This window comes from Centroberyx affinis, unplaced genomic scaffold (assembly GCF_046629955.1).
Source record: "Centroberyx affinis isolate AG114_WGS23_722 - 3 ecotype Tasmania unplaced genomic scaffold, CSIRO-AGI_Caff_v1 ptg001198l_1, whole genome shotgun sequence".
Lineage (NCBI taxonomy): Eukaryota > Metazoa > Chordata > Actinopteri > Beryciformes > Berycidae > Centroberyx > Centroberyx affinis.
Genome location: NW_027279720.1, coordinates 698,104 through 722,747, shown reverse-complemented (window position 1 = coordinate 722,747; position 24,644 = coordinate 698,104). Strand labels below are relative to the sequence as shown.

General features: G+C 41.4%; 3 protein-coding genes across 3 annotated transcripts in view; all 3 read right to left on the bottom strand.

Moving 5' to 3' along the window:
- pacs2 (phosphofurin acidic cluster sorting protein 2) overlaps positions 1 to 2,757 on the bottom strand; it is a 51,855-nt gene extending 49,098 nt beyond the window's left edge. Inside the window, exon 1 of the mRNA XM_071524447.1 lies at positions 2,578 to 2,757. Within this exon, the coding sequence (XP_071380548.1) occupies positions 2,578 to 2,696 (119 nt within the window). The 5' untranslated portion in view covers positions 2,697 to 2,757. The remainder of the gene's footprint in view (positions 1 to 2,577) is intronic.
- Positions 2,758 to 6,995: 4,238 nt separating this feature from the next.
- srsf5a (serine and arginine rich splicing factor 5a) lies at positions 6,996 to 14,061 on the bottom strand. The gene is made up of 8 exons (XM_071524477.1): positions 13,946 to 14,061; positions 13,477 to 13,607; positions 13,321 to 13,391; positions 12,479 to 12,592; positions 11,274 to 11,343; positions 9,679 to 9,752; positions 9,438 to 9,545; positions 6,996 to 8,477 (listed from the first exon to the last, which is right to left on the bottom strand). The coding sequence occupies exons 2-8, from the start codon at positions 13,600 to 13,602 to the stop codon at positions 8,183 to 8,185; spliced, it is 858 nt and encodes a 285-aa protein (XP_071380578.1). The 5' UTR covers positions 13,603 to 13,607; positions 13,946 to 14,061; the 3' UTR covers positions 6,996 to 8,182.
- A 2,743-nt stretch (positions 14,062 to 16,804) lies between these two features.
- LOC139648414 (deubiquitinase DESI2) lies at positions 16,805 to 22,883 on the bottom strand. The gene is made up of 5 exons (XM_071524530.1): positions 22,845 to 22,883; positions 19,461 to 19,533; positions 18,228 to 18,321; positions 17,986 to 18,127; positions 16,805 to 17,050 (listed from the first exon to the last, which is right to left on the bottom strand). The coding sequence occupies exons 1-5, from the start codon at positions 22,881 to 22,883 to the stop codon at positions 16,805 to 16,807; spliced, it is 594 nt and encodes a 197-aa protein (XP_071380631.1).
- Positions 22,884 to 24,644: the final 1,761 nt, after the last annotated feature.

The window sequence follows — 24,644 nt, the reverse complement described above, 5'->3', positions numbered from 1 at the left end:
TCACCTCTAAACTCTCATTTTGGCAACAAAAGAGTAAGGTTGCGGTCCAGCTCTCTCTGAGTCTGAGTGTCAGACCTAAACCTAGAGTTCACCAAAAGGTCATTTGTTTCAGTGAGAGTGGGCAGTTGGCCGTCTCCTCTGAGGCAGCAGGAGAGCTGTGAGGAGAGAGCAGCAGGGGAGACGAGGAGAGCTGCCCCCGCTGGGAGTCAACCGCAGACCAGCAGAGACACACGCGGCTCCGCAGGAGGGAGTCCAAACCGCCACACCATCCCAGACCGCCACCGAGACGAGATTTAAAGCATAACTACCGCCATTTACGACCTCCTATTTTCACATCATTTTCCATTGCACCAATCGATTCTGACCAAAATCTTAATTAATTGCTTAGTTAATTGTGTTACTATAGAGCTAGTTGCGTCTCGCTTGCCTGGGTGCACAGCTCTCCAATGCAATCCTAATGGGCCAATGGATACTAAAAAAAACACACAAAAAAATCGACCCCAAAAAGCACCAAAGCAATAATATTGACACTCACTCTGTAATGAGACATGTTTAATTTTCAGTTTATCCATGGCCTGACAACTTCCACTATTTATTTTGCTCATACTTTACAAAACTGTATAGGAAAGGCATGACTTTTGACATTTAGACATTTTCATTTACCACTGTAATTCTTTTTCCCAACATGTCTCATTACAGAGCGAAGCAATCAATGTGCTGAAGAAGTCATGCTTGGGAGCTTTTGAGGTCAATTTGCCTATCTGGCCCTATAGGACTCAGGGGATAGCATCCCACTAAAAACAAAAACCCTTGATATCAGTAGATTTCATGGTAAATAAGTGAGGAAAAGCATCTTTACTGAAACCTGCAAATAGTTTCTCTCATGTGTCTCCCCAGCTCTGTGTCCCTCTCAGCTTTCCTAGTGCCTCAATAAATAAGAAAAGTGTACACACCAATGTGCTTTGGACAATATGTGAACAAACTGCTCACTGAAGATACCCAGCAGTCAGAGTGTTTGCCCATCTCACACCGCTGATACCACTGAATGAGACAGGAGACTCGATATCAGGTTAACAAACTGAGCTCATCCTGTCTAAACTTTGCGAGGCAGCGGTCAATACAGAGCCGCACTGATCCACCAAGACGTCTTGATTGGCAGTTCACTTCACACAAGCAGTTAGGTCTGGGCTGAGCTTCAATTAAGACCAACTCACTGTAGAGGCAACCATCAAATTAAATCAAGTAGATCGATACTAAAACCCGAGCTGCTGGGAGTTCAGTGTCTTGATGAAGGACTCTTCCATAGATGGGACACACACAGCTTCATGGGGGATTGAACCTGGGACTTTTCCATTACAGGACGGCCTCCATCCACTAGGCCTCTCTGCTGTCCTGCTGAACATCACAGCTGCGCTATTCCTGCAGATTAACTCTTATTTCGACTAAAAGGCATGCAATGTAATATCCACCGGAGGATAGAGAGAAGTTAAGAAGAGAGAGTCATCAGTATAAAAAAAACAACTCAATACTTCCAAACTCCCATATTAATTATAGCTTGTGTTTTTCTCCAGTAGGCTGACTGTACTGACCAAAGTCTGACAGCAAGTATTAGTCATGTTGGGGCAGGGCTTCAACCACAAACTCCTTAAGACTCATTTCTGTTGTAGCATCACAGCAAGATACTGTATGTGCATACTTTGTATCAGAGAAGAACATCCATCACTGAATATTTCATCACTGTAGCAAAAAGCTCAGATCGTTTCCATCATACTCCAGGAATGCTACCAGCAAACTAGTGCTTCTGCTCTTTTTTTTTTTTTTTTTCCCTTCCAGAGAGGTATTGAGACTTCGGGGTCACTGCACCTCTGAGACAGAAGCCATATCTGCTCCATGATATAGATCTTGCATCTAGCACAGTGATTCCCAATCCTAGTCCTCACTCTCAGACGCTAGAGTCCCATTGGTTTTCTGTTTTACCTGGAAGTTGATGACATTCACCCGGTGTCCAAGGTCTCATCCTGCTTCCTGATTACACTGGATGAGTGGATTTAGCTACCAGGTAGAGTAGAAAACCAGCAGGATTGAGAACCACTGATTCTAGCATAAACCTGCAGTCTATCATGACATTTGAGTGGATGTTTATGAGCATTCAGTGCATCCCAGCCAAGTCATTTAGCTAAACCAGAGATTTAGTGTTTACCCAACTTTTATCAGCAGAATATTGTTTACCCACCTTTTCAGTCTGGCTTAATGCTGCACTGAAGGTGGAATTTTATTTGTTTACCCTGGTGGTTGGTTGCCAAATCATGATTCCTGACTGGAGTCACAGTTTACCCACCTTGTTATGCACCACTACATCACTGCCTCTAACTATGCAGATGGTTGAATGCATCCTGCACCAGGGCCAGAGCATCCACTTGCCATAATGATACAGCGAGCTGGAGGCGAGCCGCTGTGCAGCTGAAGCTATCTGACAAATGACAGCCTGCACGTCTGGCGGCATCGGTTAACACCGAGGTTTAAAGTTTAAAGGGCCCACTGGCAGCCCCGGTAGCGCAATGCCATGCCGTGCCTTACCTTGGGATGCAGTTCGGGGAGGATCCGTCTATTTCCCATGTTGCAAACAGGTTCATGGGGACGGGTCTGTTGAGCGCCCCGCTCCCGGGGAAACTCAACCGGCCACTTCTCTCCGCCATGGTCCGGGGCGGTGGAGAGGACGTCCAACACCGAGCTGGGTATTTGTAAACAGCAGACAGGTCCGGGTGTTATGTCTGGCTGTGCGTCGGTTAAGTCGTTTCCCACCCTCCCTCACGCGCTCACATCAGTGCAATGTGAACGGCAGAGGACGCGCGCATTTCTCCGTCCTTGTTCGCCCGGGTCGGTCGGGATCCTCCACGCTTGGCGGTGCCAGGGAGGAACTGCAGCGCGAGCAGGGCAGAGCGAGCGGACCGACCGACCGCTGTGCTTGTTGTGCCTACCACGCTACTCGGAGGGGTATGGGGGGTGATTCGTGCCGCAGAGGACACCGAACGGGGAAGGAGAAGCCGGAGAAGACTTATGACTATTTTGAATGGATTTAACACAATGAACACAATGAAATGCAAAATTAGTTTTTCCCACCTTGTTAGCTAATTCTGCATATCATAATATAGGTCTATATATATTTAACAGTAATAAAATATATATATAGTGTTTTAATATCCCATTACTCTTACTTCCTAGGAAACAGTGAGTTAGTGGTTACCAGTAGACATACATAAAAAATTCCAACCAATAATACCATCACAGAAATTTGAAAAATGCATCCACCCCTCCCATTATATGAAACCAGATTTTCTCATTACAAATAAATTAACTTCCATCAAATCGGAAATTAAACGCATTATTTGTGATCCTGGCCTGACAATAGAGAGCCTAAGTCCCTCCCCTTCCGCTGTCTCCCATGGGACCTTATTTCGGAAAAAATATGTAGGCTACGGTAGTCAACGGCGAGAGACAAATAATTGTTTGATCCCGTTTAAATTGTGCCATGAATTACACATATGATGTTTTGTCAATTTAAAAGATAATTTTGAAAGTCAAGAAAGTCGCAGTTTGTGGTAAAACAGTAAAGTAACGTTTAGTTTTGTGTGAAACCGCTCAGTGAACTACATCTCTCGTCTCGCACAATGTATGTCACCGACATCAACATGGAAGGAAACATAGGAAACACACAAGCATAACGTTAGCCCCCACTGTACTAAAACTATCCTAAACCAGTTTAAATCTTACTGTCTACCTTCCAGGTTGTGTATAATACTACTGCTATCTGAGCGGGACTGAGCTTCAGCGGCTCTGCGTAGCTTGTGGAGAGAGAAAGTTACGACGTCACTTATGCGACTTTTGGGTGTGTAGTCTTTCTAATTACGTATTTTCACAGTCTTATACTTCCACAGTTTTACGACAAACTGCGACTTTCTTGACTTGCAAAATTATCTTTTAAATCGACAAAACATCATCATGTGTAATTCATGGCACAATTCAAACGGGATCAAACAATTATTTGTCTCTCGCCGTTGACTACCGTACAAATTTTTTCCGAAATAAGGTCCCATGGTGGTCCACCGGAAGGGGAGGGACTTAGGCTCTCTATACATTGTATAGAGAGTGTGGTTATGTGGAAAACTGCCACGTTTGTTATTGAAACAGGAAGTTGCTAGCAAACATCATCGCTGTATTCCATAATTAACTTGTTCCTTTTTCTTCCCTGTTTCAATATACAGTAAACACAACTTGACCACTTCAACTCATATTTCATTTCAAAATTATATTTAACTTCATATTTCAAAATCTTGTGCAATATGGCACATTAACCCTCTTTAATTTGCTTCTCTTTACTCACCAGGTAGATTCTGTGTTTAGCCTATATCCAAATTAATCTTGCCTTCCATAGGCTATGTCAACAAATTGTCAATAATTGTATCTTTCTTTTTCTATATTACTCATTTTCCAAACAAAACATTAGGCTAACTAATCTTTTTCAATTAAATTCCTGTAATTATCTAATGTAGGCTATACAGTACAGCAATTTTTACTTTTTCGTCTCTCATGGTGAGAGCTATATAAGATACTAGTTTAATCTCCTCAACGCCCACGCTTCTCCTCCTCAGCCTGCTCCTCTGTGGTATCAATCACCCCCCATACCCTTCTCCCACCCACCACCAGCCCCAGGAAATAACGTCATCGGCGGTCTCTCTGCGCTGCAGTTTGTCGACTTCTCTGGCAGGTGCAGTGCAGCGGATCCTGGACTGGACCCAAGCCGGGCCGGTTCGGTTCCCAGACTGTCTCTATTATTCACTTTTCTTGCCCTGAAACACACCCAGAAGCCTCTCTGATGATATATTGTTCACTAGCAGAGCACTCACCCTCTCATTTCACACTGCTGCATGTAGAAGGTGGTATTTAAAATAACCCACTCACTCACCTTATTTTGCACCTTTGCACCCATTCATTGATATCTACATGACCCACTTTTACATATTTTACATTTGAAACACTGAATATGGAAAGGTTGCATTTTGAATCAGGGTGACCTTGTGGTAAAAGAGACAGCCCAATTCCTCTCTCAAAATCTGCCCTGCTGAAGTTCCCTTGAGCAAATCACCCACACCGGTCTATATCAATAGCGCTTTCCTCTAAGTGTAAATATAATGTTCCTTTGGGGCTCAATTAAGTGTCACTTAATTAAAACGCCATTGCATTACTAAATTGTTTCCCTTCACCCTTGATCACTCATTTTCAGTTGTGCACAGCCATGTATTCTCCTCTTATCCTACTAGTTTGATGTCATCTCACTGCAAGCTGGCACTGCCACCATGTGGTGGTTGGCTTGGGTCAAATTCAACATGCTGGAAGTCGCAGTGGTTCTCAACATGGGGTCCGGGGACCACCAGGGGTCCTTGAGGGGGTTCCCAGCAATTTGATGAATTGTTAAACTTCAGCATTATTTAATTTACCAGAAGTTAACACAATTAGAGAATGTAGAAGAATGACTATTTGGATCATAGTTTCACTGTTATCTCTCTACCTACAATACAGATAGTCATGGAATTGTGCACAAAATTATATCTAACAGTAAAAATATTCTCAGATTTGGGTTTGAGAGACAAAATCTCATCAAATGGGGGTCTGTGGCCCTAATGTGAACTAAATTAGGGGTCCTTGATATGAAAAAGTTGAGAATCACTGCTCTAATGTCCCTTTGGTTGGACCTGATGTGTTTTCTTCTTGTTCACGCAAGTTAGCTTTTGGGGAGAGTAACTGCATCTACAGTCAATGGATAAAAACGTCTGATAACATGTAATATTAAAGATGAATTTGGCTAGAGCTGATGAATATTATAATATTAACCGATGGATAGCTCATCTAGAAGTATCATATTGTCAAAGGCAGCTCTTCTCACCTCTTCTGCTCTTTGGAGACAAGGAAATTAATTTTTAACACAAGTTCGTGTGTCTTCTTTGGGACAACACACATTTGTGTTACTTTTCGACACATCATATGTTAAGGATAATGCGTTTTAACACAGCATATTTTCTTTACATATGTTGTGTGGAAAGTAACACAAAGAGCCCATGTGTTCCCAATAGACACACATTAAAAATGACATCTTTTTTTATTGTGTATTTAAAACAAAGAGATAACAAGGGACATATAAGCAGTGTGACACTTCTTCATAGTACACAGCGACAATTCCTAAGCAAGACTTCTAGGACAGGTTTAAAAAAAAAAAAGCAAAGGAAAATAGGGACCAAGGGAAAAAATTTATTGAGTAAGGTAAATAAGCAGAAATATGCAAATAAGAAAAAAAGATGAGGGAAAATAAATTTTAAAAAAAAGGGGAGTTTAGCTCTTAAAAGTCATACACTTGTTATGCATTTGTGTGTAAAAAAAAAACAAAAAAAAAAAACACATCCTTTAGAAGAGTGTACTAGTGTGTATCATATGAATGTTGACATGTGATGGACACTAGCATCACTAGCAGACTCCCTTGGATCAGTCCATGTTAAAGTGGGAATCCAGAGAAATTTACAAAGAGCAGGAAGCTGCTTCACTTCCCATCTTGCAAGGGAAAAATCTATAGATAGATTTATAGCTTCTAATCATGATTATTAATCATTGTGGGCTGATGATACCAGGAAGACTTTATGGATGACGCACTGGTTTGTGTTGAAGATATGACATCACAGCAATGATGAGAAATAATTCTCTATTCTTACTTTTTATCCTGCCTTGTCTGATTATAAATTCCAAACCTACAACTAATGCATACTTTTTGACTCATGAAGTAAAGTGGTAACAATTTTAAGATGTAAATGAAGAAAATGCAACATTTCATCTGCCATATCTCCTCTGCTCTAACGCAAGGTAATCGCACTACACAATAGACAGATTCGATTTTTTATCATACCAAAACAGATTTCCATTATTCCTGAAATAAGGACTGGCAGTACATATAAGTTAAGAATGATCTTTATTTGTTTGTACCTGGAGTTTTGTTTACATGTGTATTATTTGTAAACACTGCAGAAGAGAGGATCTGTACTTTGAGTGACAGATCTTAGAGTTGTGAAAGCTTTATTCAGTCCAAACCTTTCCAGAAGCACTATCTTGTGTAGTCACCCACACAAAATATTCTTAAAAAACCCCAAATTGAATTATGATGACACCTTTCTTCCTGGACATTATTGCAAGGAGAAATAATAAGCAATAACCTTTATTTGTAGCAAATCAACATGTTAATTTACAGATATTTCTCCCTGCTACAATAGCCACACGAGCCCACAGCTTTCTTGTGTTCAGACCCACAACACCCTGCGGGGCCAGGCTGAAAATAAAGCTCTATAAAAAGGAAGGAAAATTAATCACCAACACTAGACGAGGTCCTGGTACTCAGCAGTTTCACACAGAAAAGCAAGTCAAAACGAATGCCAGATTCCAACACCATTGTACTAACGAGCCGACTTAAATCACCATCTGAGATGTTTGCATTTATATTTTCACATATCAGGGCAGTGAATGCAACATGTGTAGAGGCACCCATTACGGTACCTCATCAGGAGCATAATCACAGTATCACGGCAATGCCATGGAGCTACCATCATAAACAAAAATATATTTACCAACATTTTGGGGAATCAACACGATTCCCGCCTAACCTTAAACTATTCTGAACACTACAGCAAAGCAGAGGGGTGGATGGAATCATAACATGGCAGCTGCTGGACCAGACTCCTGGCAGACAGCTTGGACTGCTCTCCAAGCTCCAAAATAGTGTGACATTTCAAAAAGAGAGTTACTTCATATGGCATGTAACCGTTAAAAGGTAACATTATCTGATCAAAATGTTTTGTGTCATTCTGGATTTTAATTAAAATGTGGAGGGCATTCAATGGAAAAATGTATCAATTATAAACTATTAGGGAAACAAAAATCATTTTACGTTGGATCATTTTACTCAAAAAAATTACAAAGCCAGTGCTGGCACAATCATGACCGACGCTGTTATGTCAAAAGAAGAGGCCATCCCAAAGGCAACCCCTCCCCTTCATTACAAATCAAACAGCCATCACATAGGCCTATGGTCAGCAACTATGGTCTTGCGAAGCACCAGTCTATTATAGTGTGTATAGGTGTAAAAATCTCAGTGTTGGCTTTCTGCTGAGGCGGAGCGGGACCGGGACCGGGAACGAGACCGGGAGCGGGACCGGGAGCGAGACCGAGAGCGTTTGTTCTGGGCAGGAGCGGGGGAGCGTGAGCGAGACCTGGAGCGGGACGGAGAGCGGGAGGGGGATCTCGCTGCAGCCTTGCCCCCTCCTGTCGTCTTCTTTTCTGGGGTGCGACTGGCGGATCTGGAGCGGCTCCTGGAACGGTTGCGACTTCTGGAGCGACTCTTTGAGCGGGAGTAGCTGCGAGAACGGGAGCGGCTCTTGCTTTGACTGTGGGAAGACAGAGGAAATTTTTAAGTGTTATACAAGAAGAAATAGACTCAGTGTCAGAATCCAGTGCAAGTATGTCATTTCATAGTGAGGTCTAAATATAACACAAATAATGACACAAATAATCTTAAAGCTGCACTAGGCAAGATTTATGTACAAAGTACACCATTCTTATCCATCACAACCACAAAGTGGGGCAGCAACAGCGAAGAGCGTCTCATTCCAACTAATTAAGATGCTGTAGATTCAACCCATTTTCCCAAATTAATGTCAGGTATCCACACAAAGTGATACCACGCTAAGTGACAAATCAAAATTTGAGAGCAAGATACAAAACTCCTCAATAGCAATTAGCAAGCACTCCGTCCAGAGAGAGCTGGACTCACCAACAAATGTTGAACCCAGGGCTGCAACTAACAATTATTTTCATTATTATTGAGTAATCCAATCTTTTTTTTTGATTAGTAGTAATCGATTAGCTTATAAAATGTCAAAAATATTGACAATTGCCCTTCACAAGTTACCACAGGACAAAGTGATTCTTAAACTTGCTTACTTAGTCTGACCAGCAGACAAAAAAAAAGATTTATTCATTTTATAATGATATGAAACAGAAAAGCAAGCAAGTCTTAGCATTTGTGAAGCTGTAACCAACAAATGTTTGGTATTTTTACTTGATAAATGACTAAAACAATTAATAGATAATCAAAATTATAATTGATAAATTTTCTGACATTCGACTAATCGATTCATTGACTTATCATTTCAGAACTAGTTCAACCGGCTTCAAAAAGATCTTTTCCAGCACCTTCAGAGGAGCGCACAGTTTACTGAGGTCACATTGCATGATTTAATGAGGTCAAGTTATCTCCCACTGCCACTTGGGGCCATCAAAGTACAAAGTTGCCTAGAGCAGCTTTAACATGAATCTTTCCAGGAACAATGGTAAAAACCACTCACCTCCTCCTGCGATCCTCGAAGATCTTCAACTTGCGTCCATTCAAGTCTGTTCCATCAAGCTTGGCGATGGCATTCTTCATGTCACTGCGAGATGCAAACTCAACAACCCTGAGGATATTAAGGTAGATTCATTAAAAAATCATCCTAGTGCGTTTTGTTACGTCTCCTTCCTTCAGGGGAGGAAATCTAATATAGAGAAATATAAAAGACATGGTTTGGGTAACGGAAGAGAATAACTCACCCTTCATTTTTGTTGGTTCTGTGAGCATCCACAAAGGTAACCTCACCCACTTTTCTCATCAGGTCTTTCAGGTCCTGTTTCAAAGCATATGTGGGATTAGTAACAAATAACAAAATGTGCGAGGTGCCTGTGAGAGCCTTTTCAAACCTGGAGTGAGAGAAATGAGCAGGCAGCATGAAACCAGCATTCACAACTGTAATTTTGGTTATCTAATGCCGACTTTCACAGCAAAACAATATATGTGATAAGCTCCTATTTCAGTGCAGGGCATGTAAACAAAAGATCCACTGAAAATGCTGCGTGAGAGTGGACAAGCGTTACCTTTACCCAAAACAAAAATTGCTTATGAGTCCCATTAAGTGGCTCTTTAAATTCGCACTTGTTTTGAAACTGGTCGGCAAAAAAAAGGACTTAACATAGTGAAACGCTTAATAATTCTATACAGTTACCACTGCAGTTAATGTTTTAATATGTTTAATGTCAAAAATAAATGTATTGCAGTATTCAAGTTAATATTGGATTTATGGTCCGAGTATATGTAATAATAAAATTTTGTATATCATTATTGGGGGGATGACAATAATACTATGGGTAAATGGATAAAAAGCTTTATCTGAGGTTTCTTTTTGTTCATGTGGCCTATCAAAATGAATTGGTTGCTACTCAATATGGGCTCAAACCAACTACATTGTTAACATAATAAAACTATTCTCCCCCTGCCCGTCCTAATCTACACCCCTTTACCATCCAACCCCTTACAAACCCAATCACATGAGTTTTTTTGCTACTTACCATTCCATACCCAGGAAGATTTTAGCATAGAGCCACTTGTCCAAATAGCAAATGGGAACCAATGCAGTGTTAAGCCCTTGAGAAACGACCTCGGCCTTGACTCGGAATCCGGCCTCCACAAGTGAGGTACCACCAGAGAGCAAGTGGGGGGAGGGGTGTGCGCCCAACTCAACACCCCCCAGCTCCATCAGCAACAGAAAAAGACCCAAACGGGAGAGTGTAGGGACCGTGGATTTGAGGGGGGTTACAGCAGTCGGGGATGCCAGACCACAGAACCTCCAGACTGTGGCTACGGACCTCCTAAGGCTACCGTATCCTGCGCTAGACCACTTTCACCCGCTACGGGGCCCAGCCAAGACTTAGACCAGCGGCAACTGCGTGTAAGGAGAGGCACCAAATGGACACTATTCAGAAAAACAACCAGGAGAGGGCGCTATGCACTTCAGACACCTCCATGGAGGGTGTGCATGCAACTCCGATAAAACGAAACCATTATCAGAGCAGCTGTTAAAAAACAGTTAAAAGTTTTTGGTTAGAATGCCCATAACAGTGCTTTCTCTGAAAGAAACAATAAATGGAGGTAAAGTAAAAAACAGTTAGGGGGCTTGCTATTCTACTTCACCAATTAACTAATGAGTACATCTCCAATTTTTAAAAAAAGTAATGTAACTACTGAAAAATTGACCCGGACCGATCAAATTAATGCTGCTTCATTAAAAAAAATACATTGTCATTAAAAGCTGATATATAATAAAGAATAACTTATGTAATATGATAGAAAAGAAACTGAGGTAATCTCTCACCTGCCAGCTAATTCGTGAAGAGAGGTTCTCTACAATGAGTCTGTGTTCTGTCCGCAGAGGAGGGCCATACCTGCACAGGAAAAGATTATTACATTTTCAAATCAAGGGAGACACAGAAAGCCTTAAACAGATACATAGATTCAGTTTATTAATCCCCACAGGGGAAATCAGGTTAGCCACCCACACAACAAACATTGACCAAAAAATGTTCCAAAGGAATGTATTAAGGAGGAGTGATAAACACTTCACTGTGCAGGTTGTGAGTATATCAAAGTCAAGCTATAAAACTTTCAGTATTGAACAAAGGCTGTAACGTAATATTAACCCCTTCTTTCACTAGTTATCCCAACAGTGTAGCCAGTTTCTCTCCATTTTGATCATTAATTTGTTTACTTTACTATCACACGCTGACGTGGAAGAGCTATGCCAATATTTGATTTTGGTTCAGAGCCGGAATAACCAGCTTCCATTTGCCAAATGCTGCCATTATTGATTTGGCTTGGTCTTTGTTAATGCTGCTTCAGAGAGTAATGTCACACTTGTAAAACCTCTTTCAGAGGTTCTCATTACTCTGATAAGGAGGAGTTTGTAATGTACATGTTAATGTATTTTTCATCATTAATTTGCCCAAAGCCATAACTCGGTTACTAAGTTGTAATTTATCAATTTTTATACGTGGGTGAACATGCTGGTCCAGCTATCATAGTTCACTGTCCTGTTTTGACTCTGGCACAACCAGATAACCCTGAAAGAGCTAACCCCCCCCCCTTACAAACAACTGAAACGGCTCAACACCAATTACAACTAAAAGATTAACCGAATGCACTACTGAGAATACAAACCTGCGACTTCTGTTTTTTCTCCAATTCCTTCATTATTTATTTGTAAATTATCCAAGCTGACACATTTGAAAACATAAGGCAGCATCAACAACTTTATTTATAACAGTTAATGATCTAAGAAAACCCCTCAGCTGTGACTGAGTGAAAATCTTTGGAGACTGATTGAAAATGTTTACACATGGGGGGGAAATGGTGGGGGCAAGTAACCTGTAATACCAGTTTTGTTATTGTGTTGGAAAATTTCTTTGACAAAGGCCTTTCTCTTCCTTTGTAACAGCTTCTTTGATTGTTCCCAAACATCAGCAGAAGCTTTCCATAACTCATTAGCTTAGGTTTCAGGAAGCTAAGCTACGGCTACTGTACCTGGATCCACTGCTGCGAGACTGGCGATAGCTGCCGAACCGTGGAGAAAAACGTCCCATTCCAGCAGCACCACCACCTCTTCCTTTTCTGGAGCGAGCGTGCTCGATTGTGACCCTGAAGGGAAGAGAGAGCAACTGTTAAGATAATAGTCAAGTAAGGGACTGATTCAGTGTGACAAATGTGTCTACAAATAAAGGAAATATAGGTTCAATTTTAAGTTATATTTAAGGGCACCGGTTACAGTCGTGTAGCTATGCATTATACTGTGTATGCCGTCTGAAACTAAATTATTTATTGGATTAAGGCAGGGGCTCTTAAAGGAAAAATCCACCATAAAACACATTAACACTTAATAACAGCTACTGCCAATGTACCTTGCATTTATGGGCCCATGTTGTTGTATTTTTCTTATTCCCACAGATAACTAGCTAAATAGAAACAACGTAACGACACTTTGAGATATTTCAAGCGCAGTTATAATAGAGTTTAATCACAGAACCCCTTTTATAGGAGGTTTGTCAAAAGGCATTCTGGGAAATGTAGGAAATCACTAATTTATGTAGAAGTCGGTTGGGGGAAAGTGGGTACAACAAAAAAGTAGGTTACAACACTTAATCAGAAAATAACTCTTGGAATGCATTAAATATCACAACTTGGTGATTTCCAACAGTGTTAAGAGTAGGCCTATATGAGGGTGGATTTTCCCAGGCAAAACCCAAATGGAGTAAACTCACTGCTATACTGAGACCTAAGTTAGGCTTTTTAAATACAATTGCTCTCATCACATCGGGACACCGCAGAATGGGGCCCACAACCCAAAGAAAACAAACTGAGATCAATACCTTTCACTACACAGTTCTTTGCCATTCAACTCGTACACGGCATCGTCGGCATCTCTGTGGTCATCAAATTCCTGATTAAAAAAAAAAATGAGGAAACTGGTTCAGTAAAGGCGTAAAACAGTAACACAATAATTCACGCAAGGCGGCCACACTCACCACAAAGCCAAATCCATTCTTCAGGTTGATTTCCCGTATCCGTCCGTAGCCCTTGAAGAACTTCTCCACGTCCCTCTCTCTAGCGTGGGGGCTCAAACGGCCGATGAAGACACGACACCCGCTCATATTAGCTGTAAAACACAACTGAGCAATTAGGCAAACATCTAACTACACAGCGAGTTAGCTAACTTAACTGTATAACGACAATGGAAGTGATCTGTATAATCATGCTAATAATAATGCTAGCTAGCATGGTCATTTCTTGTGCCTCCATATCGTTTGCTAACGTGAAGTTAGCGTTAGCTTGCTACTTCGAGTTCTGCTGGCACAAGCTAACGTTAGCTAGCTAGCTAGCTAGCTAGAAAAACATAATCGTCTGTTCCCCAAACACATGCATCTTAGCTTTAGTTCGTTAAACAATCGTAATGTTAAGGAAACGATTTAACAACAAACATAGACAGGTTCTCACCTCAGTTTTCTATTCTTGTATCTTCCAAAAACGGTTGTTTACAACTATAACTAGGTGAAGTTAACGTTACTCGACTGTATCAAAATGGCGAGTCAGTGCAAAGTGCACGGGGCGTCAGGCGACAGAGGGAAGGGAAGAGGAAACGCTGGCTGCACGTTGCCAGGTTGGGTGCCAGCTGTGTAGTTATTCAGCTACGGTACGTTAATAGTTAACTTGGTTGAAGTAGATAACTTTGCGCCTGTACCATTGAATGAAAAATCACCTATTGCCTGTATTAATAATATAGTGGGGAAAAACTGCACATTCTCAAGATGAAGTACCTTAGAACTTTCATTAATTGTGAATAAATGCGGAGATTTCTGGAACGTTGAAAGGGGGATTCAACACAGATTTGGCAACCCTGTTCTGCGTTTACATTTTAACTGTTAGTCTACTACTGGAAATCTAGCTCTTGTTTACAGTCTGTGTATTCACTTCAGACATTACTGACCTGGTCACAGTTACATGTATTTATTTATCATATTTATATGTATTTCTCTCTGACAAACGAGTAAATATTTGTGCTTTGATGCAATAAATTAGTCATCATCACCATCTGCTGTGTCAATCATATCATGTAATTTTTCTCTTTCATTTTGAAGCCTTATATTCTTTTCAAGCTCTTGCTCTTCATAACCACAAATTGGATAGTATTTGCATAGGCTAAATATTTCTTCTTGCCAACAAAAGGAGCAAAACGTTTCATTGTTATTCGGTCTCTTTATTCTAATACTATATCATTCTTGAAATTGTCTTAGGTTAGGAAAAAGACATACAAGGTTAAGGTTGACACAATACAATAGAAAAAAGTATCTGTCTGGTCTGTTCTTGTAGAAAGTGCCAAAGATTTTGAGCATGGAATACTGATCACTGTACAGCCCATTTCAACTCAAAATATACAAAATAATCCAACGGCAAAATAATCTGAACACAATACACTTGGTGAAATGTAAGACTATGTAAAAAATAAATAAGGATATAGCTTATTTAACAATATAAAGTCAAATATAGTTAATTTGCACTTTCAACTCCATTTGTCAAGGTGGTCGATAGGAATGAGATGACTGTGTTACTGCCACGAGTCATGTGATTTCCTTCCTGAGAAAGGGTAGCTGTCCATGAATGCACTACAGCAGGAAAATAACCAGAGAGATGGGAAAAAGGTAGAAGATTAACTAGTTCAATGGGCTGCGTGAAAGCAACACAGCGACATGAATTGAAATGGAGAAAAACTGCGAGGAGGCCATGGTCGACATTGTCATCGCCACCATTACCATCCTGCTCAGCAGAAAAAATAATCCTTAATGGGTTGGTCTACAGGCAAGTATGGTAAGAATGCTAAAATAATACGTAATAATAATAAATAACCTCATGACATCCCATTTTCCCCCGTTACCACAGCCTGATCTTCTCACTGCAACAAACCCAACCTCAAAACACTCGGTGGAAGGTGAAACGATAAACACTGTTTCTATCAAGGTCTATTCACTAGCCTTCAAATGTTTTGTCTCTGTAAACACAGTCGAAACATTTACAGCCGAAGTAAATCATCCATAGAAATACAAGCTCAGGGAGTAATGTAATTTAAAGGGGGAGGACTGCATTTCTGCTTTTCTTCTGTCCTGTGGCAGCTCAGTCTTTTCTGGTGAACATTCACTTCTGTCTCCCATGGCTGGAAACAACAGAGAAATCTGTAATCTGCAATATCCCAACCAATGTAAAGCTCCATTAAGAACAAAGTGGAAAAAATGGAAAAGGTGATTAGACCAGTTCCCACCCAGAAATGTTCTCTGAAGTGTGCATTTCCTGGTTTGGAAGTTATAGCACTATACTGTAGTATAAAGATTGTTTGGATATAAAAGCTTAGACAAAGATTGTACTGGTTCACAAAGTCAACCACTTGTTCACTGTCAGTGGAGCAGCTTGATTCTCTGTTACTATCTCTGAGATAAAATTACTGATGTTCAGAAATAGGGACTGGGCTGCCCAAGGCCATGAGAACAGCATAAGTGAGTTCTTAAATTGAACAGTTTCCTCCCTTAGTATAATTTGCTCAAGGCTATCTGGCAGCTGATCTTAGAAATAGGTCCCAGTTTAGATTAATTTTCTCCAAAGTGAAAATGAGATGAAATACTTAAATGATATGATCGGAAGTGTGGTGTGTCAGTTTAGTCTGGTTGTTCATTGTTTTGTCAAATTCTGTCAACGTGCAACATTTTCACTAGTTCAGAACGGACTTGAGAAATAATAATAAAAAAAAAAATCCTTTCCCCCTAACCTTCAAAAATGGCCAAAGTAAACTACTAAAGCTCCACACAAAGAAAGCAGATTCAACAATATCAACTGAAGGCCACATCGAGGTTATTGAACAAGAACTTCTTGAAATTTAGCAGGTTAGCAACTCCTGGTAATATCACTATCAGTAGTCTCAGGTGTCTATCTATTCTACAAAAGCAGCTCTGGAGGCAGGGCAGGGAAGAAGGCTGACAAAGGTTTCAAAGTTCATGGAAAAAAGACTAATAATACTGTACTACAAACTTCGGATCTACAAGTAGCCGTGGTCAAGTCTGAGCCACGCTTCGCTGCCTAGGACTGCGGTCGAAGTTTGCCTCTGTCAGCCTGTCCGCCCTTGAATGGGACGGGACGCCTCTGCAGGTCTGAAGTCTCTGGCAGCAGGTCTTCTTTTCCTGCCTCTTCACTCAGAGGACAAACAGTATGAGGTCAGGTGGTTGTTCAAGCCCGCTAATGCCACTGTGGCCACTGCAGCGGCGGCCGGCAGGTCCAGAGGTCAGTGTGTTGGGCGGGGGGGGTGGGGGTGGGTCAGACCCTCGTGTGGCGACAGCTGTGGGACGAGCCGGATCCAGCGGCCGCCGCCCCCGACGGGGAGGAAGGGTCGTCGTCGCTCGACTCGTTCTGCTCCTCCTTGTGGAGGCCGAGGCTGATGTGGCTCTGCAGGGCGGCCGGGGTCAGCCACTCCTTCGGCAGGCAGCTCTGCAGGAAGGGGATGCAGGAGCTGAAGTACGCCAGTCGGTTCACCCAGCGAGGGATTTCCCGTCCACACAGTAGCTGAAAAAGAAAAAGATGGTATGAAAGTAGGGATGGGACGATATATCGAAATTTAATATATCGCAACACAAAAATGTGACGATACGTATCGTGGGGCAGAAAAATGAATCGCGATATTTGCTCCATTTTATTCTGCTGTTGTAATCACAAAGGAGACGGCTTGTCCATCACAGTTTCACAAGCTCTACATCCAAATTATATTATTTGCACTTTGTCATGACATTTTAACATAGTTTTTTTTTACATTCTAGCGAGCCAATGCCATCGCTAGAAAGATTTGTGGCTCAGAAATAAACATAATCCTGTACAGTCAGACTTAGTTGTCATTGAACCTTTATTTATTACATCTTATAGTGGTTGTATTGAATCGTGAACCCCATGTCGGGTAACGAATCGTATCGTGAGATAAGCATATCGTCCCATCCCTGTATCAAAGTGTATGATTTGAAAAATAACTAGTAATATTGCAGTTGTTTTGATTCCTCAAATGTGGGACACTGGTAGACAATACGTTTTAAAAACTGGTATCAAGGTGCAGGTATTATCAGAATAATTAAACTGCTAAATGGCAAGAAAGAAGTGGGAGATTAAATCAGCAGATATGATTATGTGGATGTATTGCATTTTTTTTTATTTTCTAAGCCAAATGTAGGCATACATATTGGTCTGTATATATGTATATGGCTATTTATACATACAGTACATTAGATTTATAGATATATACATATATACATATTGGTCTGTATATATGTATATATCTATACATCTAATGTACTGTATGCATAAATAGCCATAGGATCTTTTTGTCTTATTCATAATTATTACCCTCCTTTGTTTTGTATCTTAATTTGTGTGCAATACTTACATTCCAGAAGGAAAATAAGAAACATGTGAGTGAAAAACATCGTATCAGAGAAGCTCTTCCCCAGACTGACCTCAGACAGCGAGGAGGAGAAGTGGTTGCAGTTTTTGTGCATTAGATGGTAGGCATTGCCCTTGAACTCTTTGCCTAGTTCTTCCATGATTTTATCGATATCCTCCTCTGTAAAGTCTGTGGTACCCAGAGCAATGGCCTCCCTGTGTAAGGACAGAGAAATCCAGTCGTCAGTGGGCCTATTTCTACCACTGACATTTAGCAACATCAGAGCGCATTGTATGTGAAGTGGCGTACACTCACTTGAATTTGAATGTCTCTCCAAGCTCAGCAGCGTTCCCAGGGTTTATTTCAAAGATGCCACTGAAAGGGTACGGGTGCCCTCCATATGCAAATTCTGCATGGCAGAGGACAAAGATGCAAAACACAGGTTAACGATTCAAATGGAAGCGCTAAACAATTGTAATTACAGAGAAGAAAGTAATTAATCGTTGCCACACTGTACTTATGTCATTAGGCCTGACTAATTACAGTCCTCGCTTCCCTGTATTTACAACAGTACAATGGAAAGCAGTAAGGAGCACTAGGGGCACAGTAAAATGGATAGGGTGCCTTTAACAGTTAGCAATTCAAGTTCCCTATTGTCAAACAGAATTTATTTACCTGCAACAGGAATTGTTACCTTTGTGTTTCTATCCTGTACCTGGTATTTGAGCAAGCAATCAAGCTGTTAATGAGTAACAACTAGTGAAGGAGAGAGAGTGCAGCGCTCCGACTGATGCAGAACAAAAATAAATTCATACCACATGTTTAAACAAATGTGGTGAGATATCACTATTGTCATGTGAAAATCTTGTGACTCCAATTTTGTTGATTTTCATGATGTTTTAACATCAATCGAAGGATCACATCGTCCTGTATGGGTTGAGAAAATACTCCCACCTCTTGGTCTTATGAAACCATTTCAGTGGATAGCAAAAAATCATGATAGTCAAGCTAAAATAAGGCTGTTTTCTTTGTTCCTGAAAAGACATTTTGGAGATTCTCACTTGATTTGTGCGGCCATTATGAAAAATATGCAGCAAACACAATATATTTGTGCTGGATTTTAAAGGAGGTGCAAATTCCTGCCTTAGTAAAGACAACATTTTCGCTGTCATCATATTTCTCGGTGCGCAGAGCCAATATTTCTGGTTGCAAGGGCATAATGGAATTCCCAGTGATCTAGTTTCATGCTGGTTTCTAATTCTCGCTCTCTCTTTTTTCTCTCACACATACACACACACACACACAGAAACACACACAATACATGATGACTCAGTGATGACTCAACCCAGAGAAAGGGGGCCATATTATCAAGAATAAAATTCCACATCCAATTTTTAAGACCAGTTCATCTTCATGTCTGTGAAAAAAAAAAAAAGCTGTGTGTCTCTAGATCAGATGTGATAGACGGGGTCCGAGTTCGGCCTGCTGGGAACGAGCTCTGAGAAACTGTAATTTGATCTCATGGACAGATAGAAACCTCCATCTTACCTCTTCCATAAATCTCAATGCCTGAGTGGAAGACTCCAATACCCAGATTGGAGGTATACTCGTTTATCCAGTACTGCAGAGAGGGAGAGAGAGAGAGAGTTAGAGAGAGGGAAGCATTGAGGCTTATTTTTACTTTGAGTATTATGTCGGATAAGGAATGATGCAGCAGCTCAACAGAAAATACTTTGATGTGTAATCTTGTTGCACAGACTACAGATAAAGTGTTGTGCATGGTGTTTATTTAATCTGTCAGGAAAAAGACTTTGTACACTTTGTTTGTATCCTCGCTAAATAAATTACACTTGGCAGGAGACAAAATGATTGCCGTGACTTCTGGGGCTGCATGATAATGGCTGAAGAGATAATCCCAATTATTTTGACAGATGTTATGATCATGATTATTCATTGGGATTATTAGTCTTTGAGGAATTTGGGGAACAAAATTATTTTACTGCACTTATAGCATCATCTTGGCTATTTTCACCTTCAGTGGATGTTCTAGATTAAATTAAGTGTTTCACATTTGCCAATATGCCAAAATTCTATGATTATTAAATGTAGAGAGTGATTAAAATTAAAACACAACTAATTGTGCAGCCCTAGTGACTTTGTAGTAAAATAAAACACTCATAAATCACCAGCACTGGCTGCTCTCTCTGGCTTAAGTGGACAACATCAAAACATTTATGCACTTGAACCATCTAAAGTTGAATAATTGTCCATGTTTTCCAAAAAAAACATTGGATTTCTTCTCTGCATCTGTACTTGACAATTGTGCAACTTTGGACAACCTGCACTGTTACAGCGAAAATTAATTGTCTTTATCCGCTTATTCTTGTTCAGGGTCATAGCGGAGGGGGGGGTATCCCATCATGCACTGGGCAGACAGCGGGGGAAACACCCTGAAATGGTCTTCAGTCCTTCACAGGGCAAATTTAGAGTCTCCAATCCACCTGACTTGTGTATCTTTGGAGTGTGGGAGGAAAATCCAGGCCAACAACATGCAAACTCTGTACAGAAAGCGCCAGGGAATCTAACTCAAGCCCTTCTTGCTGTGAGATGACACTCATGACAGAGCCGACCACTGAGCCGCCCTGCCGCCCTTTACAGCACACAGTCAGGAGATAATTCCCCCCCCACCCCCGTCCCCCATCTGAGCCTGCCGTCCCCTTGCAGACACCCCCGAGGAAACGTGTTAAAAGCTCTCCACACACCCCCAGCTGTCCCCTATTAATAATTGAACACGTTTCCTGTCTCCGAGTGATACAATAAAAGCATATCCACCCCACTTCATGTCAACAAAGTCTTTCTCGTGTTTCTGCAGTGACCTCCACCCTGGTTGGCTGACTTCTGACAAAGGGAAAATCTTTCTTTCTCAGCCTCTGCCACATCTTGATAGGAAACAATAAATTACGAGGGCAAATTCTGCACCCTAAATGAGACAAGTGGGCTGAAACGGTGACAAGTTGCCTGTCAAATCACCTGAGTGCACAAACAAACAAGTCCTGGCAGCGTTCCTGGATCTTTTGTCAGTCACAAATTGGCCGATATAAATCATATTTCTGCAACACTGTGCCCTCCTTTCTCGTCTCGTCTTCCTTCCTTCCTTCCTGAATCCACGTTGCATCGCTGTAACGATCCATGCAGTCTCTAGTCTCCAGCAATCTCCTGGCTATGCAGATATGCCATGCACCACTGCACACATCTTCCAGTCTCATTGATTTCACATTGAAGACGATCAACTCCTCATCATCATCATCTCTCTGCAGATAACTCAGACTCTGCTGACTCTGTTTAATTCCCAGGAAGGTATTTAAGCCTTAAGGCCGACTCGGACCCTCTCTGCCCCTCTTCATCGCTCCCTCTCCAGGCGCGCCCTCTCCCCCAGCCCCTGCATGACCCGCTAAGTCCCAGGACAGCAGAGCAGAGCCACACTGCAATTTAATCAGACAGTTTTTTTTGGGTTTTTTTTTCATAAGCAGCTGTCACTATCGGCTCCACTCAGGTCCTCGTCTGTGAGACAGCTTGAAGACATCAGGGGAGAGCGGAGTGTCCAAAATTACACCTGGCTTTGTGTGCATGTGTGTGTGTGTGTGACTAATTCCTTAGCCAAAACACAGTCTCAGTTGATGATAACACGTCTGCATCACTGTTGTTTTGCTGTATTAATATAATTTCTCTAAGTATGGAGTGAACTGATTCATTAACTGAACCGTGAAGACTCTTGAAAGCCAAAAGATGAGAACACTTTCAAATACTTGATGCATTTTCCCAAATATAAAACTTAAACCAAAGTATAAAACATTTGAAGAGTTAATCTCAAAACAAAAACATCATGAAGTTGATCATCTCTATATTATAGTGGTTCCAGTCTGTAAAAGTGTTGCCATAAACCAACCAAGGACTTTCTTTAAAAACTACAGATTTTCTTTGTTTTATGCAGTTGTTTTGTAAGAGCAGGAGTCACTAGTTTCAAATTGTGGATGTCTCATTTTGTAACTAAAGTCTTCTACTTCAGTATGAACACATCGCAAAATATAAATATAAAAATGCCAAAAATGGAGCGATTCTGAGGATTTGGAGCAACATGTTGTGTAATATTCACATGGGATGTCGTTCAGCAGTGTGTTCCCATGTGAAGCCAGACAGTGGGCACACATCTGAATGAGGACCCTTGTCCCCTTTGCTGGTCTGTGTGGGTTTGTGTGTGTGTGTGTGTGTGTGTGTGTGTGTGTGTGTGTGCCTGCATCATGTGAGACCAGCTGTAGGCACAGTGACAGAGGTCAGGGGGGGGCGGAGGCAGGCCTGTGGTCAGGGCACAAAACCAATTTTTTTTTGTCAAGAGGCCATCAATTCTAAAATTCACCGGCCTCTCTTGCTATTTCACAAGCCGACTTGATTTCCTGAGCACAATAACACCTCCAAATAAAGTCTGGTCGAGCAGATAAACTAGACTTTGGCTGCATAACACAATGCAGCGGCTGCAGCGAACCAGATAAGCCCACACAAAGCTGCACTCACACCTCAAAATGCGAACCGGATGGGGATACAAACTATTCAACCTTCTGCTTCTCTTGGTATTGCAGCAGATTTTTTTGTTTGTTCCTGCTTCAAGATGCGTGTCCAAGTGCTTTAGGTGTGAAGGCACCTGTGTTGCCTTGGTATTCATGTCCATATGTGTGTCCAATTGGGCTCTTTCAAACATCAAAATAGCTGTGAAGGGCGCAACAGAAACACAAACAGGTGTCTAGAGCAACTGCTAATTCTAGTGGTGCGTTCACTTGCTGTGCAGGTGTCTAGTTTGCAGTCATCTTATAATGTGGAAAATACAGATAAAAAGAGACTTTTCATGTATACAGTGCAGTGAAATGGACCGTGCCTTACCATATCATACACATTAAGGATGACAGGTTCATTGGCCATGATTTAGTCCTGAGATGGAAAGGCAAACGTCCCGCCCTCGACGTTAAGGTTGTCAGCACCTCTTAACTCCTAGATCACAGGATCACACCATGGGCTTCAGGATGAGTGAGAGCTGAAGGGATGGAGGCTGTTCATTCCCCTGGGAAGAGGAGGAGTGTGCGGATGTCCAAAGCTGGGAAAATGTCCAAAGCAGGGGGAGGTAGAGCAAAAAAAAAAAAAAAACACCCCAGAAGACTAGCGAGATGTCAAAGAAGCATGGTGGGATAAAATCAGAAAAGCATGAAACTCAAATCCCGGCAGAGGCCAGCGAGTTGCAGCACTGGACGCGGCCCATCTCCAAAAAAATAAATAAATGGGGAGAGAGATCTGTTGCAGCGAGGGGGGGGAATCGGTGTTGACAAGCCTTGTGGTTGCAGAAAAGCATAGAAACTCAAAATAGATCAGAAGCGGCCGGGGTGATAACTTGATCCGGAGCGGACATCGGGCCTACAAGTGTTGAAATCTGAAGCGGAGATCGCCGATATCTCTCCTCCTCTCCTCTCATCATGGGCGGCCACTACGGCGAAAAGGCGACCAGAGCCGAGCGATGGAGACGGAGTGCGAGCCATTTTAGACCGAGGATGTTGCGGGGGAAACAAACAGGAGCGCAGGTACGGAGGAAGAAGAAGAAGATGATGATGATGATGGTGCCATAATTACAGCTGATGAAGTCGGGTTCACAAGCATCTCCGGCTGGTGTTGTGGCCCGCATCCCACATCTTCAGTCGGGAGAGAGCCTCGGCATGATTCACCTTTCAGTCCGGTTTCTGTTTGCTCAATCCTCTCGATTCGTGTTTCTAGTTTTATTTCAGAGAGACTTTAAACCAGCCGTGATCCATCTGTATCGTTATTACAGCCTGCGCTCCCCCGGTACAGCCTCTCTCTCTCTCTCTCTGTCCCTCTGTCCCTCTCGCTCTCTGATTGGGAGTGAAGCATTTGATTACATCATATCTGCCTCCGAGGCAACATCCTCCTCCAACAACTGATCTGAGATACAGGATTTATGAGAGAGGTGGTGGTGGGTGGGAGCCGTGAAAAGGAAATTTTTGGACGAAAAACTAACAATTTGATTTTAATTCACGACAGATTCTTCATTAAATGTCTTCTTTATTTTCACTTTTGTGCTTTGCATTACTCAAAAATAAAGCACATCTGATAAAGGGCCTTTATTTTGAAAGTTATGACCGGAAGTTACCTTATTAAATGTGGCGGGCTTGACAGAGTTGGTAGCGCTTGGTTGGTTGTTTTTTTTTTGTCTTTAAGTTATCAAATATAGTTTTTTATAGCTTTAAATTTTCCTGCTCACAATGGATTATTTAATCAGAAAATATCATGCATCATAATACAAACCTTTCCTTTGTTTATTATTCCATTATCGTTTTACTCCGTTGGATACAATGATTCCACTGAGTATTTCGATACGGTTTTTACTGTCCATTCAAGCGATACATGTTGCGCTTTTATTTTGAAGTTACAGTATTGACTTCCGGTTTAGTTATGGTAATCGCTGTACAACTTGATACATCTGGGCTCCCAGCAAATCTATTACACTAAAGCATACAAACTATTTGAATATCTTCTCATCAAGCCATTATTAAACACTGATTCCCACTACTTAAATGTATGTTTTCTTTTTCTGCATGTATGAATGAAGTAAAAAAAAAAAAATATATATATATATATATAAAAATGCAAAAACAAGGCGAATTCAACATGAATTTT

Coding starts and splice junctions, on each gene's coding strand:
- srsf5a (XM_071524477.1), bottom strand. CDS start 13,602: ATGAGCGGGTGTCGTGTCTTCATCGGCCGTTTGAGCCCCCACGCTAGA. Junction 13,392..13,476: donor AGAATGGATTTGGCTTTGTG/GTGAGTGTGGCC, acceptor TTTTTTAATCAG/GAATTTGATGACCACAGAGA. Junction 11,344..12,478: donor TCTCGCAGCAGTGGATCCAG/GTACAGTAGCCG, acceptor TTTCCTGTGCAG/GTATGGCCCTCCTCTGCGGA.
- LOC139648414 (XM_071524530.1), bottom strand. CDS start 22,883: ATGGCCAATGAACCTGTCATCCTTAATGTGTATGATATG. Junction 18,322..19,460: donor CATTGAGATTTATGGAAGAG/GTAAGATGGAGG, acceptor TCTGCCATGCAG/AATTTGCATATGGAGGGCAC. Junction 18,128..18,227: donor GGAGAGACATTCAAATTCAA/GTGAGTGTACGC, acceptor GTCCTTACACAG/GGAGGCCATTGCTCTGGGTA.